The 15,273-nt window shown below is 46.8% G+C and overlaps 1 protein-coding gene across 4 annotated transcripts in view; it reads left to right on the top strand.

Annotated features, from left to right (window-relative positions):
* Positions 1-797: 797 nt before the first annotated feature.
* The window catches only part of NRG2 (neuregulin 2), a 175,786-nt gene continuing 161,310 nt past the window's right edge, over positions 798-15,273 (top strand). For all 4 annotated transcript variants that reach the window (XM_059174757.1, XM_059174755.1, XM_059174756.1 and 1 more), the window contains exon 1: positions 798-1,928. In XM_059174757.1, coding sequence (XP_059030740.1) covers positions 1,169-1,928 — 760 coding nt within the window. In that variant the 5' untranslated portion in view covers positions 798-1,168. The remainder of the gene's footprint in view (positions 1,929-15,273) is intronic.

Below are 15,273 nucleotides of genomic sequence, written 5' to 3'. Positions count from 1 at the left end.
CTCAGTTGGTTAAGCAGCTGCCTTCGGCTCAGGTCATGATCCCAGCGTCCTGGGATCGAGTCCCACATCGGGCTCCTTGCTCGGCGGGGAGCCTGCTTCTCCCTCTGCCTCTGCCTGTCATTCTGTCTGCCTGTGCTTGTTCTCTCCCTCTCTCTCTCTCTGATAAATAAATAAAATCTTAAAAAAAAATAAAATAAAATCGGAGGTTGGCTCCAGTGGATCGAACTCTCCTGTCCCTCGCAAGGACCAGACTTTAAAACAAAAGAAACCATTTCTTCTGGAGCAGCCTCTGACCCTGATAGACTCTGGCTCTTGAGTTGGTTCCCAAGACACCCCCACTTGCTTTAGGGAAGAGCTTTTCTAAAGAAGGTGAGGTTGTATGGCGTGTCGCCTGTCCAGCCTGGCCACTGCTGAAAGCCCAGAGTCTTGGGCACTGGACCCTCGCCCAGCCTCAATGGGCGTCCTCAATGCTGAGAAAAGACTTCACGTAGCCCTAACTCTTTCCAAAATGACGCGTCTGGAACCCTTCTCCACCTCAACTCGGATCCCTAGAGCTCACTAGGCGGTGGCCCGGCCTCTAAGGTCCTCCCGGGGAAGGGGATAACCTAGGAGGGGGAAGGCTGGCCCGCCACACCGAGCGTGGTATTCTCCTGGCTGCTCCAGCCCCTGGCCAAAGGCAGGGGCACGCCCTGTGTCCCACTCCCACGTTCATAGGACGGCGCCAGGATCCCTTTTCTCTACTCCGCCCTCTCCTCCCGCACTGTCCCACTGTCCTGCCCATAAATCGCAAGAGCAAAGGTAGCACGATTCCTGCGGGCCGCGACACCGGGCGCTAAACAGTGCAGTCCCGAGCTTCCCCTGCAGAAGCCGCGCTCCTCACTTGGTCCGGGGGTAGAGGGGGCGCGAGAGAGCAAGTGGGCGGGCGTCCTATTCTCCGCATCCTCCTCCAGGTCCTGGCGCGCAGGGTGGGAGCGCCGTGCCGCTCCGCGCTGCGCATCGCGGCGGGCTAGCCGCCTGCCCCCTGCCCTAGCTGGGCCGCCTCCCCCGGCTGCCGGTGGAGGGCTACGAGGCGCTAACGTTACGCTGTTTCCGGTTTTCAAGCGGGCTCTGTTTCCCCTCCCAAGGCGGCGGCGGCGGAGCGGCGGAGCCCCCCAAATGGCCTGGCCAGATGCGGCAGGTTTGCTGCTCAGCGCTGCCGCCGCCGCCACTGGAGAAGGCTCCGTGCAGCAGCAACAGCGACAGCAGCAGCAGCAGCGGCAGCAGCAGCAGCAGCAGCAGCAGCAGCGAGAGGAGCAGCAGCAGCAGCAGCAGCAGCGAGAGCAGCAGCAGCAGCAGCAGCAGCAACAGCAGCAGCAGCGAGAGCAGCAGCAGGAGCAGCAGCAGCAGCAGCATCTCCTCCCGTCCCGCTGCGCCCCCAGAGCCGCGGCCGCCGCAACAGCCGCAGCCCCGCAGCCCCGCAACCCGGAGAGCCGCCGCCCGCTCTCGAGCCGCAGCCGCCGGCGGCATGAGGCGCGACCCGGCCCCCGGCTTCTCCATGCTGCTCTTCGGTGTGTCGCTCGCCTGCTACTCGCCTAGCCTCAAGTCGGTGCAGGACCAGGCGTACAAGGCACCCGTGGTGGTGGAGGGCAAGGTACAGGGGCTGGCCCCGGCCAGCGGCTCCAGCTCCAACAGCACCCGCGAGCCACCCAGCTCGAGTCGGGTGGCGCTGGTGAAGGTGTTGGACAAGTGGCCGCTCCGGAGTGGGGGGCTGCAGCGCGAGCAGGTGATCAGCGTGGGCTCCTGTGCGCCGCTCGAAAGAAACCAGCGCTACATCTTTTTCCTGGAGCCCACTGAGCAGCCCTTAGTCTTTAAGACGGCTTTTGCCCCTATCGACACCAACGGCAAAAACCTCAAGAAAGAGGTGGGCAAGATCCTGTGCACTGACTGCGGTGAGTCGCCCCCTCCCTCTGCTGGAGAAAGGGGGGAGGGGCGAGGTGGTGGAGAATGGGGGTGGGGCAGGGAGGTGCTGCAGGTGCCCAGGCCTGGCAGCGCCCGGCTGCTGGGGTGGGGGGTGGGGCCGCCCCTGGGCAGGGCACCTGGCGCGGATGGGTGAGGGGGTGGGGGTTGGGGAGAAGGAGGATCAGGCTCAAAGTGTGCCAGGGGTGGGGGGCGGGGGAAGGCGCTGGCCTGTGCCAGCAGCGATCTGCGGCTGATGTATGGCATGTAGAGCTGGAAAGCTGCCATCATAGCCCAGTAGCGGCAGGAAAAACGGCGAAGTCCGGGTGGTGCCGGCCCGAGGCTCGGTGAGTCAGGAGTGACCCTCGGAGGCCTTGCCCGCTCTGCTCCCATGGGCCTACCTCGCTCCGGCTGGCCAGGGTCTGCAGGAGCAGCTGGGCAGACTCCCAGGTCGTGAAGGCCTCCGCTTACAAGTTCTCCTAGGGAATGACGGCCCCCGCCCCCTCCTTCCTCTCCCGGGCTCCGGTTCTGCTCATCCCCACCGCTGGCGCAGGCAGAGTTGGACTTTTTCTGCTACTGTTTTCCGTCCTCCATGTGGCTCGGGGTGTTTTTTTCCTTCGTGATTGCCTGTCTTTGCTAAGCGGTTAGCCCAGTCTTCTCTTACCTTCCAGGACCCGGGAGCGGACACCTCTTTTGGCCGTTTCTGGGAGATTTGACTAGGTCTGTTGATAGGGATGACAATGAAATAGAGTAACTTAACTTCTGCTGAATGCCGTAAGCTCAAGCTCTGACATCTTACTGGCAGGATGTGTGGACTGCATCTGCCGTCTTCATGATGTTGGGGCTGCAATGGATTGCAGGAGCTCAGAAACAACACTGAAGTGTGTAGATCTCTGTAGCGGAGAGTGGAGGTCTCCCATGTTCAAAGTCAAAGAAGTATCTGTTTAAGAGCTTTTGTTTCTCCTCCCTGAACGCACTTACCTCTCAGTGAGATATTTCAAACCAAATCGCCCCATACTGGAGTATTTGGTGCTGGCTGGTCTTGGGCTTATTTCTGTTGGGGCTTCCTTTTGTCCCGACTCAGGCTAAATTGGGTGCTTGCTGTGTGACTCTGGACTGTGTAATCATTGAATTATGACAGATATCCTGGAGGTCATCGAAGTTGGCATGTTTACCAGGTTACCAATTGGTTCTAGATAGGCTTTGGGAAACAAAGAATGTGGAACAGCTCATGGGAAGTTTTGCTGCCCTCACCTTTTTAGATCAATGCCTTTTTGCGTTTTGGAAGCCTTCCTCCTCTCTCCCCCTCCCCCACCCCTGTCCTTCAAGAGACAAAATTTTAATTTAGTAGTAGTGGTTGTGTATCCAGGCATTATGTTAAACTGTGGCCACTTTAATCAGAAGAATCTTGAAGTATCTTAATGAGGAGGGAGAAACTTGGGTGGTAAGAGTGATTTCTCTCTCTGACATTGTTCTGAGGAATACTTTTGACTGCTCCTTCATGTTGGTTTTATGCTCTTCCCTGTTTTATGATGACAAGTCGAGAGCAGTTAAGAATTTCTGATTTTTTATTCTGTTAAGTATTTTATTTGAGATCCCATAGGGAGCTGTGGAACTGTATTGTGCAGCGGGAAATAGATAGTAAAAACATTTATTGAACCTTGTCCAAGGACAGCTTCAATTTTGGTTCTCGGTGAGTTGCTCTGGCGTATGCACAGTGCACATCACTACATTATCCCTGGTCTGGTCCACTGAGACCCAGTGATCTTTGTCAGATAATCCCCTGTCTTCCTCCACCTACTTTCCCCCTTCCCTCCTTTGCAATTATACCTTATTTGTCTTGGTGAGAGTTGAGGAGTTGAAGAGTTGAATGTGGAGATCATGAGAGATGTGGGGGTCAGAGATATTTTCTACTTTCAGGTTATGATCACCTCATTTGATGGAAGTGGCATTTGTGGGTCTAGTTCTCAGAAAGTGCCCAAAGAGATCCCTTCTGAAGAGAAGGCCATCCCACGCTGTAAATTGTCAAGAGACCGAAACAAGCATGGAAGTAAACACTTCAGAATGCAAACAATTTGACTTTGAGTTGATAGTACCTAAGTCGGTATCAGTTTGTGGAGGGGAGAGCTTTATATAAGGGGATTCGAAATTAAAGGACATATTTGTGAGAGGAAATTTGTGGAACTGAGAATTATATGCCAGAAGAGCATAAACTGCATTTTCTTATTTTCTACCATGGGGTTAAGGAAAACATGCCCTGGTGATGGTATATTAAATAAGGAAACAAAATCATCCTAACTAACCACAACACCTTCCTTGTGCTCAGCAGGAAATAACTAACAAATTCATTTTCTGTTTTCTATCTCTAAAGAAAGCCCTCTGGGCCACAGGGTCATTGGGAACATTTTCTCCTTGGAGCCGATTTGCCCATTGCAAAATAGGGAAACTGGCACTCAGAAACTGTCATCATGCCCGTTATATTGAGCAACTGTGGTTGAATTGTTACTTTGTTTAGCCAGGTTTAGCTCTGAAAGTGTCTGGATTCAGAGAGCTGTGTTTCCTGGGGAGATCATCTAGAAAGGTGTGTTAGCGTGGGTTAGGACTTTGGGACAATGTATCCTATGGAGGGATATTGAGTTTAAAAGTTAGCACATGTCTCAGTAGCATCAATGAGGGGTCATGCTAGACCCTTTGTAGAAGGTCCTCAGGAATAGCTAATTTCACTGCTACTGTGTAATATTGATTTGAAGCCTGTGAAGTCTGGCTGGGATAACAATATCTGTCAGAGGGGTATTTTTATAGATCTTATGTGTATCATTCATCCAAAATTACTACCTCTGGTGGTAAAGAGTTGAGTAAAATCTTTGCATTTCTAAAAAGCTTGCATACAGGGAGGTGTTTTCTGTGCCTTTTGTGGAGAGGAAAAAGAGGAAAAAGAGAAAGCAGTCTTCAGGATTAGCAACTCTGTATAATGCTATAAAAGCATCCTGTTCTGCAACCAGTCCTGCATTTTTAATGATGGTTGCACATATTTTGGCATAATCACACCCTATCTTGTTGCTTTCCTATATATATGGTTTTAAGCTGTTTCCTTGTTGCATAGACACAGCAGATAGCTTAAGGAAAAAAAAAAGATCATTCTTCATTTGGGACTTTCTGATTTACAGTTTTCTTCCATGTATAGTGTTCTTTGTTGCTGAAGATGGAAAAGGTGTATTGCCCCGGGGCGGGGTGGGGTGGGGTGGTGATGGTGGTGGTGGTGGTGGCATTACATCCTTTAGGATAGTTTTATTTAATTGGACAACCAGAATCACATATTAGAGGAAGGTGGTTCACAAAAGTCAGCATAGCAAAAGCGACTGCATATTTTTAAAATGCTGTTTATTTAAAGAATCTTTTCTTCCCCAGCCAGCTGGAAACCCAGCTGTGCTGCAGCTTAAAGATGGGAAAGTGAAACTAGTCTAGAAGCTGACCATTCCTAGCTGTGAGGACGAGGCTTGGCCATAGATTTAGGGGTAGAATGACCATGATAATATCATTAGTTCTCTCTGTGCCTCCTTTCCTCAGCGGATTTCAATTCTTGGGGGCAGAAACCATATCTTATCTTTGAGGTCTTTACCTACCTCTCCAGCCCCCCCCCCACCATGTTGGTACTGTGTCTGATGTGTACAGGGACTCTCAAATGTCTTTTGAAAGGATGAAGTCAAGTGAAGTTAAAAAAGCAAGCCTCCCGATTAATACTAAAACAATCTTAATTCTCGGATCTGTGACACCAAGTCTTAGTTCTGAAAAGCTGAGTTTGATGATAGCCTTTACCTGTCGCTATGGGAACCTTTTTTCCAAAGGAGTCATTATCAACTAGAGTACTTAACCACAATGTGCTTAATCATTGTGCTGATTAGTGTTAATGGGATTTGAGCCACAGAGACTAAAGGTCTTGCTGGAGAGGACCCTCTTTTTTTTTTTTTTTTTTTGAGAGTAGATACTCTACTCACCCTCAAAACAAAAATAAAAATAAAACAACTCTCCATTTGAATTAACAAATATTTTGGGAGCTAGAAAGGATGGTATATTAACTAACTAGGCAACTAACTTCTTGGTCCCAATCCTCTTTTCCATTTTTCATCATCTAGGACATTTTCATTCTATTTCCTAATAGCAAATGCACTGTTAGGTTTGGTTTTTTTTTTTTTCCCTTTCTAAAATTGTATTTACTTTTCTGAATGTGTAATATATTTATATGCCTCAATCTAGAAAGTGCATATGAATATATGGTCAAAAGTCTCCCTCGCACTCCTGTCCTCAGCTACCTAATCCGTAAGGCAATTGAAAAATAACATATTCTTGAAATGTGTATTTCTCTAAAAGCAAAATGTTTGTCAAAGTAGTCTTAGGTTTTTCTCTTAACAGACGGAGAGTGTTCATTTTGCCACTAAGTCAATTATATGGTAAATTCTTCCCAAGCAATATATATATATATATACACATATATGTATAGGCATGTACATATATATGTATCTATCTATACATAAGTATATATTTGACTTAACCCAAGATCTTAATCACTACCCTACCTCACAAATATAACCCTAGGCTCAAGAATGAAAATACCAAGGTGTTTTTCAGATACTTTGCCATTAAGAAGTTTTGTGTGACAGTAAATTTTGGGAGGAGTCTTCACTGGGATGCTCAAGAGAGAGATGCAATGATTTGTCTCTGAGCTTAGGGCAGCCCCTCTGCCTGTACCACGATTCTTACTGTTTCACTCTCTCAATAACCTCACAGCAGAATCCACGAGGAAAATCACATGCTTCCATATGTGCAAAGAGAAAACCCCACAGTGCGTGATTGCTTTGATTTTCATTTAGAAGGCAAACCCAAAGACTTTAGTTGGTGATGAAGAGTTTGATTTTGACTGTATTCCCATAGGCTGGTACAATTCTAGGGGGAATTATCCACTTGAATCTTGCTTTGAAGTACGTTTAAGGTAACGGATTTGAATGCAGTGTTAAAATTTCAGAGTGTCAGGGAATTGCCACTTGAATACTGAGGGGAAAAAAGGCAACAGTGGAAAGTTTAACCCTCTAAATCCTGGTGGCTTAGTGGCATCTGGCAGTTTTGCCCACTGGTTTGGAAAAGGAATGACAATATCGGTGAAGTTTTTCCCTGTGTCATCTTCAACAACTGGTTCTGGGTTCTTTCTTTTGAAGTCCTGACGTGGTGGTGGTATAATTTGAGCCAAAGGTAATAGAAATTTCCCTCCAGATTTTGAGTTTGTATGCATGTGTATGAAATGGGGATTTTTGTCTTACTCATTTCTAGGAATTAACCCTCCTTTCCCACTCACTTACTGGAATTAGTATATAGAAATAAAGTGAGTTTATGAATTTCAAGAGATGATATAGGGAACGCATTAGTAAGCTGAGGAAAGTAGGTGAATTGGCTGGTAGAAGTGTTGAATTGTGGTAGGTTTGTGAACATAGATTCTTATTTTTTAAAAGATTTTATTTATTTATTTGACAGAGGGGGAAAAGAGAAAGAGAGAAAAAACAAGCAGGGGGAGGGGTGGAGGGAGAAGGAGGTTCTCTGCTGAGCAGGGAGCCTGGTGTGGGGCTCTATGTGGGATATTGGGATCATGACCTGAGCAGATGCTTAACCAACTGAGCCACCCAGGCGCGCCCCTAGACGCCTTTAAAAACAACAGTGCATGCAGGTGAATCTTGGTGAACTAGAGCTTGGTGGAAGGCTGTAGGAATCGTAGCAAACGTGGAGGCTGATTAAAAGGCGTTAGGAATGACCCGCGAGAGGACATCCTGTACTCAGGCAAAGAGCTGGGAAGCTTCTGCCAATCTGGGGTCAAAAGACAGAGATTCACATTGACAGAGAGCATTTGTTGTTAATCAGCTGTGATATTTTCCGATAATTATGAAATGAGGTTAAGTTAAGGAACCTTCTTTCTCTGGCTAGCTGCGTCTGGCCAAGTGTGGCATATGAGCTCCATTCTGCAGCAACGTTCCCTTCCCGCTCTGTGCTCAGAGTGAGCTCCAGGCAGCCTCTCCAGGGACCTTCTCTGGAACAGAGCCGGTTAGTTCCTCCCTGTGCCTCTGCTCAGGACCTGCTTGTGCTGCGTGCCTCCAGGGCTGAGCTGGATATGGTTAATACTCCATTTACCCTTGTAGATGTTTCCAGAGTGGCAGAGCGCCCTGGAGGTTTCCGTCTTCCACTAGCAACACAGACCCCCAAGATGTGCTTTTTATCCTGCCTTCAGACACAGAATCTTTAATGCTCCTCTTTTGCTCTCACAGATTTCCTGCCTTGTGCTGATGACATTGGCTTCCCCCCTTCTCTTTCCCTTGGTGATCTGTTTATTCAGACTGAGGATCTGTCTTTGTCCTTTAGGCTAGGATGTTTTACTTGGTCTTGATCTTGATATCGGTCCAACTAACAAAAGCCAAACTGGGCTAACATCCCTCCGGACTGAGTGAGAGGAAAAGTCACCACATGGCTGAATACCTGGTCCAGCCCCTGGGAGAGTCAGGACATCATTAATTCGATTACGACGATGATGACTTTTGGTGTCCCTGAAGTCATATTACTAAAAGAGCTTTGCTTCAAGTCCATCTTTCAAATGTTTGCTTCCACAAATAATTCAATGTAGGTGCTCTGCTTCAAGAACAAGGTGTTTCGGGTAGTTGTATCAGACATAGTCCCTCTCATCAAACAATTTACAATCTGGGGGTACAAAGGAAGAGTGGCACTTTAATCCAGAATGTGATAACTGCCATGACACACACCAGCAGGGGACTTTGGGGAGTAGGGGAAGCCTCTCAGAGGAAAAGAATATCATATTTAGAGGATTAGAGGAGAAGTCGTTAGAGATGGGATTCTAATACTCAGAGATAGTTGAGGTAGAGGTGGTTTAGAGATAGAGAGGGATGGAATGATTGATTAAATTGATTGCATGGGGAGAGAGCCACTTTCTCTTCCACAGAGGGGCATACTTAAAGTATACAAAACAACCAGAATGACAGGGAGAACTGGATAAGGAGTCTGGAGAAGAAGATGAGGGTAATATTTTTGACTGTCTCAAATGCTAGGCTGATGACTTTATTTGTAATTCTGTAAGTAGTAATCAAAGGCTTATGTTAAAAGCAATTCAGTAATGTTTTATAGTTACTGGTGGATGAGTCTTGCACATATTTTGTTAAATTTATCCCAAAGTATTTCATGTTTTCCTGATGCTACCGTAAAGGGTATTTTTGTTTAGTTTTGCTTGCCAGTTATTAATTGTTAGCATATAGAAATATAATTTATGAAACACTGATTTTGTATCCTGTGACCTTAAGACATTTGCTTGTTAGTTCTAGTAACTGTTTTTGGTAGGTGTCTTAGGATTTTTTTCTATGACCAAGTTGTCAGTGAAAAAAAGACAGCTTTCCTTTTCCTGTTTGCCTTTTTTCTTTTTTGCCTTTTCTTTTTTCTTTTTCTTTCCTTATTGCGCTGGCTAGGACTGCCAAGGACAGTGTTGATTAGAGTGGTGAGGACAAACATCCTTGTTCTAGTCATGGTGGAAAGGATTCGGACTTTCACTATTAAGTACAACATTAGCTGAAGGTTTTTCATAGATGCCCTTCCTTAAAAAAATTTAGAGTCTATTTAGTGTGTGTAATGATCAAGAATTTGGGCTCTGCAGCCAAATGCGCCTGGATTTGGAAACCAACCTCTACATTTTCTAGCTGAGTGATGTTGGGCAAATTACTTTCTGAGTCTTAGTTTCCTATAAAATGGGGATAATGATAGAACACTTAATAGGATAGCTGTTCCTATTAAATGAGATAATACATGTAGAATGATTAACATAGGACCCCAATAATAAATGTTTAAAATAGTTAATTATTAACAAAATCTGACTAGACCAATGTGAGCAGGAAGCCTAGTAAGTGAAAATTTTAAGTTCTAGAAGTGGACTGAAGGCAGGCAAGGGGAAATTTTTCACCAACCACTCTATTTTTAACCCATATGTTCCTATTTATCTCCACTTGAGAGCCCCTGGGCTGGGCTGGTGGGGGTGGTGATGCGAAGAGCATGGGTTATGTGTGTGGATTCAGTGTAGGGAAGTTCATGTGAGTTTAGGGTCTGAATGCTGGTCCTGTGGAAGTCCCAAGTAGGCTATCAATCTTCATGTATTCATGGGTTTCTGTTGGTCAATATTCTGAGAAGCCCACAGATAGATACTGCTGCTCTATCTGTGCACAAATGGGATGACTAAGATCCATACTCCAAGTTTTCTTAGGAGGAGCTGCTCAAAGTCCCTGGAAAATAGCTGGAAATGTCCGTCTTTCTTTTTCTTCCTTCCTTCCTTCCTTCCTTCCTTTTCTTTTCTCTTTCTTTCCTCTCTCTCTCTCTCCCTCTCTCTCTTCTTCCCTCCCTCCTTCCTTCCTTCATATCTCTCTCTCTCTCTTTTTTTTTCCCCCAAAGAAAGCAGGTCCCTGGTTCATCCTGCTTTGATTTGGAGGTTTCCAACTCTGGGGATAGGTTCACACTGCATCATTCATATTCTTTCTTTGTTTCTACATTGGGTTGGTGTGGATCTCATGGCTGACCAGGGATAGAGGGGTACAGGTGTGGGCATATAACAGGTGGCATTTTTGGAGTTTGTGGGACTGAATTTTAATTTTATGTAATTGATTGATGTGTGGAACCTGATGGAAGTATGAATCTTTGCTCCTTAAATGTTTGTAGGACAGAGACTCCTTGCTTTGGCGTCTTCCTCTAAATATTTGTTGGGTATTATTAACCCTCAGATTCTGGGCTTGCCACGTATCCCCAAGCTCGAATTCTCCTGTTATTTTCTCATTCTTAGAGTCTTAGTATCTATGTCCTGTACCATGTATATGACACTTATCATTTAATGCCATGCATTGTTAATTACCTTTTGATGGGTCAGGTCAGTATCTTATCTCCTTCCCCTGACTGGAAGATCTTTGGAGGGCAGTAACTTAACACATGATAAAGTAAATATTTGAGTAATGGCTATTGCCGAGAAAGAAGGGAGAGTGGGTCTTTTTCCTTTCTCTACTTCCCACTTTGGCCCTAGATAAATTTCAAGTTTCCTCAGATGACAGCCTAGACTAAGGGTCTAGAGCAACCATAGAATGGATCTTCAGACATTTTGATAATAGGCAGAATTTGGCTTCTCTGTCATGTTTCTGTTCAGTTTTTTCTCCCCCTTGATAGTTCATAGCGTTTTGTGGGTAATTCTTCTCTTTTCTTGAATTTTAGAATTACGACTGGGTGGTTTCCCTCACACATGTTAATATTTTGGCTTGCGTTTCCTTTCCGTTTTTTGGTTAGTTGGCATTCTGCAAACGATTCTCCAGTTTCACTTTGCCGTGGGAGCTTTTGGGATGTTCCCTGTTCGGGTTTCTCCTTGGAGTGTCCAGTTGGACGTGGTTACTTGGAGCTGCTCATGCTGCAGGCTGAATACCTTGAGATGGAAGACGTATGGCCAGTTGTCATCGGTAGTAAGCGGAGACCGCAAGTTAGGTGTTGTTGTACCTCTTTGCCTCGTAGGCAGCTTGGGCGCTTCTGGAGGCCAGGACTGGTTCTTATGTTGTGGTGTTATTTCCTCAGAGTGTGGGGAGGGGGATCCTAGTGTTTCTTCATGTCTCTCTTTGGCCTGTTCATCCTCTACCATATCACTGAAATGAGGCCTTGTCTTCCATCTGCTTGGCTAATATATTGGGTATGGGTTGGGGTTGGCTTTCAAGGGGAGGTGCTCCTCTAGCTCAAAATGCCTAAGGACCACCCGTCACTGCTTTGCACAAGGCCATGGCACACAACTCCCTGGAGTCAGTCCCTTCCACCCGTGCCTGTGGCCAGAAGTATAATCTCAGTACAGGGCCTCACTACAGCTCCTTAGGCCAGTGATGAACTTGACAAACACTGAGCCATTGAGGACTCTCTTTTGGAGGAGATTTGTGTGGTTTTGGAGAGGAGAGTTTATTTACCAGTCAGGACAGAACAGGTAGATTAAGGAGATCTGACATGTCTGACTTCCTGTCTCTGAATGAGAGAAAGAACAGCAGGCCTGCCTCCGGTGTAGCTTTCCCAGGATGGTCATTGGTTGGTTGGATGTCAGGGAACGAAATAATAAAAAGAAGAATTTTTTTTTTTTTAAAGGAAGAAATGAATCTCAGACCACAATGCAATCCAACTGTCCAGAGTAAAGCTAAGGCCCACAAGCAAAGAGTTTCTTTCAAAGGGCACTGGGGCTTCCAAAGGCAGCCCCTCTGACTGCTTACTCTTAGTTGGTTTCCTTTTCATCGTTCATTCATGTGGATTTCCTTCTGAGAACCTCTTACCTGGGATTTCCAACTCTCTCCTACCTTGCCCTTCCGTGCGCCCTACTTAGGTCTGCTATCATACTTGCTTTTTTGTCATCATCATAATAGCTGGTCCTCAGTCCCTATTCCCCAAAACCAGAGAAGTTGCCAGAAATTTCTAGTGCAACCTTGCCAACCCTTCCTCAGACTTTAGGTCTGATGGACCTAGTGGAAAGCTAATGAACAAGGCCTGGGATAGGGACCTTGGAGGCTAGAACTGCTTATGACAAATCTGGCTGAGTTCCTCTCAGGTCCAGTTCTTTTAGGTAAAACATTTAGCCACCATCCTCCTCCCCAAGAAAGCCTCTCCCATATTCCAGGTTTCTTTTGCAAAAGGGAATGCTTTCTCCAAAAAGGCTAGTAACATTCACGAGGCCCCCTAGTGACATGCATGTTAAATTGTCTTGGCCAAGTACTGGTTTTTGGATGGCACTTCCCAGAGCTCAGCCCAAGTGATTCAGGCCATTACTGGGAAGATCCTAGGATGTGGAGGCAGGTGGAATCATACTCTGGGCCAAGCAAAACATTACCACTTCTGAGAGAAGCTTCTTGCGACTGGGAAAGAATCTAACTTGTAAGTTGAAGGGAGGCACATGGATGGCCCCCAGATTGGGAGGGAGCTTCCTGTCTTTGTTTCTCATTATGCAAATTATCTAAGTAGGTTTCTGCTGTGCGTGGTGTGCACTCATCTAACAGGGCAAGTGGGAGCTGGAGCAGAGACTAGTTCCCTTGGGAATATTGTTTTCACCTCTGCCAGTGCCCCTACCCCCCACCCCAGCTTTTACTTTGCCCACACTGGTTGTGGGCTCCTTGCTTCTTGTGTGTGGTGGCACAGCCTCAGGGCCTCTGGTGAATGAGCCTCAGGCCCGAGCTTGTTGTACAGAGTAAGGATTAAAGGCATTGGTTTTAGATTCATCTGTTAAGGGATCATGTCAAGTGGATAGAAGTTCCCAGAGGTTTGATGGTCTTCATTAGGCCAAGCTCACAAACTATATTTTTTTAAAGTAGGTACACAATTTTACTTTTCTCATCTCTGAAGTTAGATAATAGCCTAATCATTCCAGAGGAAGAGTGCGTGTTGTCATTATTATTATTGGATTTTATTTGAGAGGGAGAGAGAGAGAGAGCCTGTGCGCAAGTGGGGGGAGGGGCAGAGGAAGAGGGAGAAGCAGACTTCCCGCTGAGCAGAGTCACCCCCCCACCCCTCCCACCCCCCGCCCCAAGCTTGGGGCTTGATCCCAGTACCCAGAGATCAAGACCTGAACTGAGATCAGACTTGTCACCAGCTGAGCCACCCAGGCCCTCTGGTGCATGTTGTCATCAGAGGAGGAAAGTAGAGAGGTATAATAGTGCTTCTCTGGCCCTTTGTCTCAGAGGGTGATCCTCTGTGAGTGCTTCTCTTTATTCTGTGGGTCAATGATTCCTTTCTTTGGAAGGCTTTGTGACTGACAACTGTGAGTTTGGGGAAGGGGTCATGGCTGGATTGCCGTGGACCCATTCACCCTTAAAGACTGAGGCTGCGCTGTGGCTCCCACCTGTGGTTCCTCCAGTGATGTGTGTGTTCTGTTTGGTTCTTTCCCCTCCCATTTCCTTCTGTCCTTCCATCACTGGCTCTTCTTTTGACCCCTTGGAAAGGGTACAGTGCCTAAGGGGCTGTCCTTGGTTTTCTTCTCTTGACGCAGGGAGTCGGTGCTGAAGGTTCAACCATGTATGGCATCGTGGTTAAGAGGCCATGCTCTGGAAGGGACTCTGAAGGATAGAACTCAGCTCTGTGACTTCCCAGCTCTAAGACTTTGGGCAAATTTATTAACCTCCTTTTGCTTCAGGTTCCCCAGCCATAAAATGGGGCTAATAAGAATATTTGACCTCATGGGGTAAGGTTTCAGGGAACTCCTCACATAAAGTGCTCTGAAAAGTACCCACTTGGAGAAGAAAATGGCAGGCTAGCTGAAATTCCCGTTAGTGACATGTCTGTTGTTGTGGAAAGAAAATGGCTTTGGATTCATCCCGATATTTATTAAAATCCTGGCTTTGTTCCTCACAAGCTCTGGGGACTGGGGAAGGTCACTTGATTTTTCTGAGTCCCCCCATTTCCAGCTGCCTGGGGCACATTGTTTGAGGCCTCTGTCGCTGCCTGATGAAGCACCCCAAAATGCGGTGGCTTCAGACAGCTACAATTCTTTGTCATTATCTCTCACAGTCCTGGGGATTGACTGGGCTCAGCTAGGGAGTTAGTATCTTTCTTGTCCTTTTTGGTCACGGGGTGGCTAAGCAGTCAGACGGTAGCTGGGACTGGTCACTTCAAAGTTTCCTCTTGACCTGTCTAGAAGTTGTTGCTGGCTCTTCTCATCTGGGAGCTTAGCTGGGGTTAAGGTCCAAGGACTTTGCCTGGGAGGATCCTGAGAGGGAGCCAGGAAAATGCTGAGTTGTCTTTTATGATCTAGCCTCAGAAGTCACTTCTACCACATTCTGTTTGTGAGAAGAGAGTTAGTTACTAAGCCCTGACCAGGTCCAAGGGGAGCAGACTTAGACTACTTCTTGGTGGAGGGATTGTTGAAGACTTTGTGGATATGTTTTGAAACCAGTACAATCTGCTTTCTTTTTTTCTTTACTTTTTGTTTGTTTGTTTTTAGACTTTATTTATTTATTTGTCAGAGAGAGAGCGAGAGCGAGCACAGGCAGACAGAGTGGCAGGCAGAGTCTGAGGGAGAAACAGGCTCCCCGAGGAGCAAGGAGCCCGATGTGGGACTTGATCCCAGGACCCTGGGATCATGACCTGAGCTGAAGACAGCTGCTTAACCAACTGAGCCACCCAGGCATTCCTCTTTACTTTTTATAATTTATTTGAGAGAGAGACAGAGACAGAGGGACAAAGGGAGAGGGGGAGGGAAGAGAATATCCCAAGCAGATTCTGCCCTGAGCGTGATGTCATGACCCAGAGACCACGACCTGT

Source organism: Mustela lutreola, chromosome 5, assembly GCF_030435805.1.
Source record: "Mustela lutreola isolate mMusLut2 chromosome 5, mMusLut2.pri, whole genome shotgun sequence".
Taxonomy (NCBI): Eukaryota; Metazoa; Chordata; class Mammalia; order Carnivora; family Mustelidae; genus Mustela; species Mustela lutreola.
Note: the sequence above shows the minus strand (reverse complement) of the source record. Positions and strands in the feature narration are given on the sequence as shown.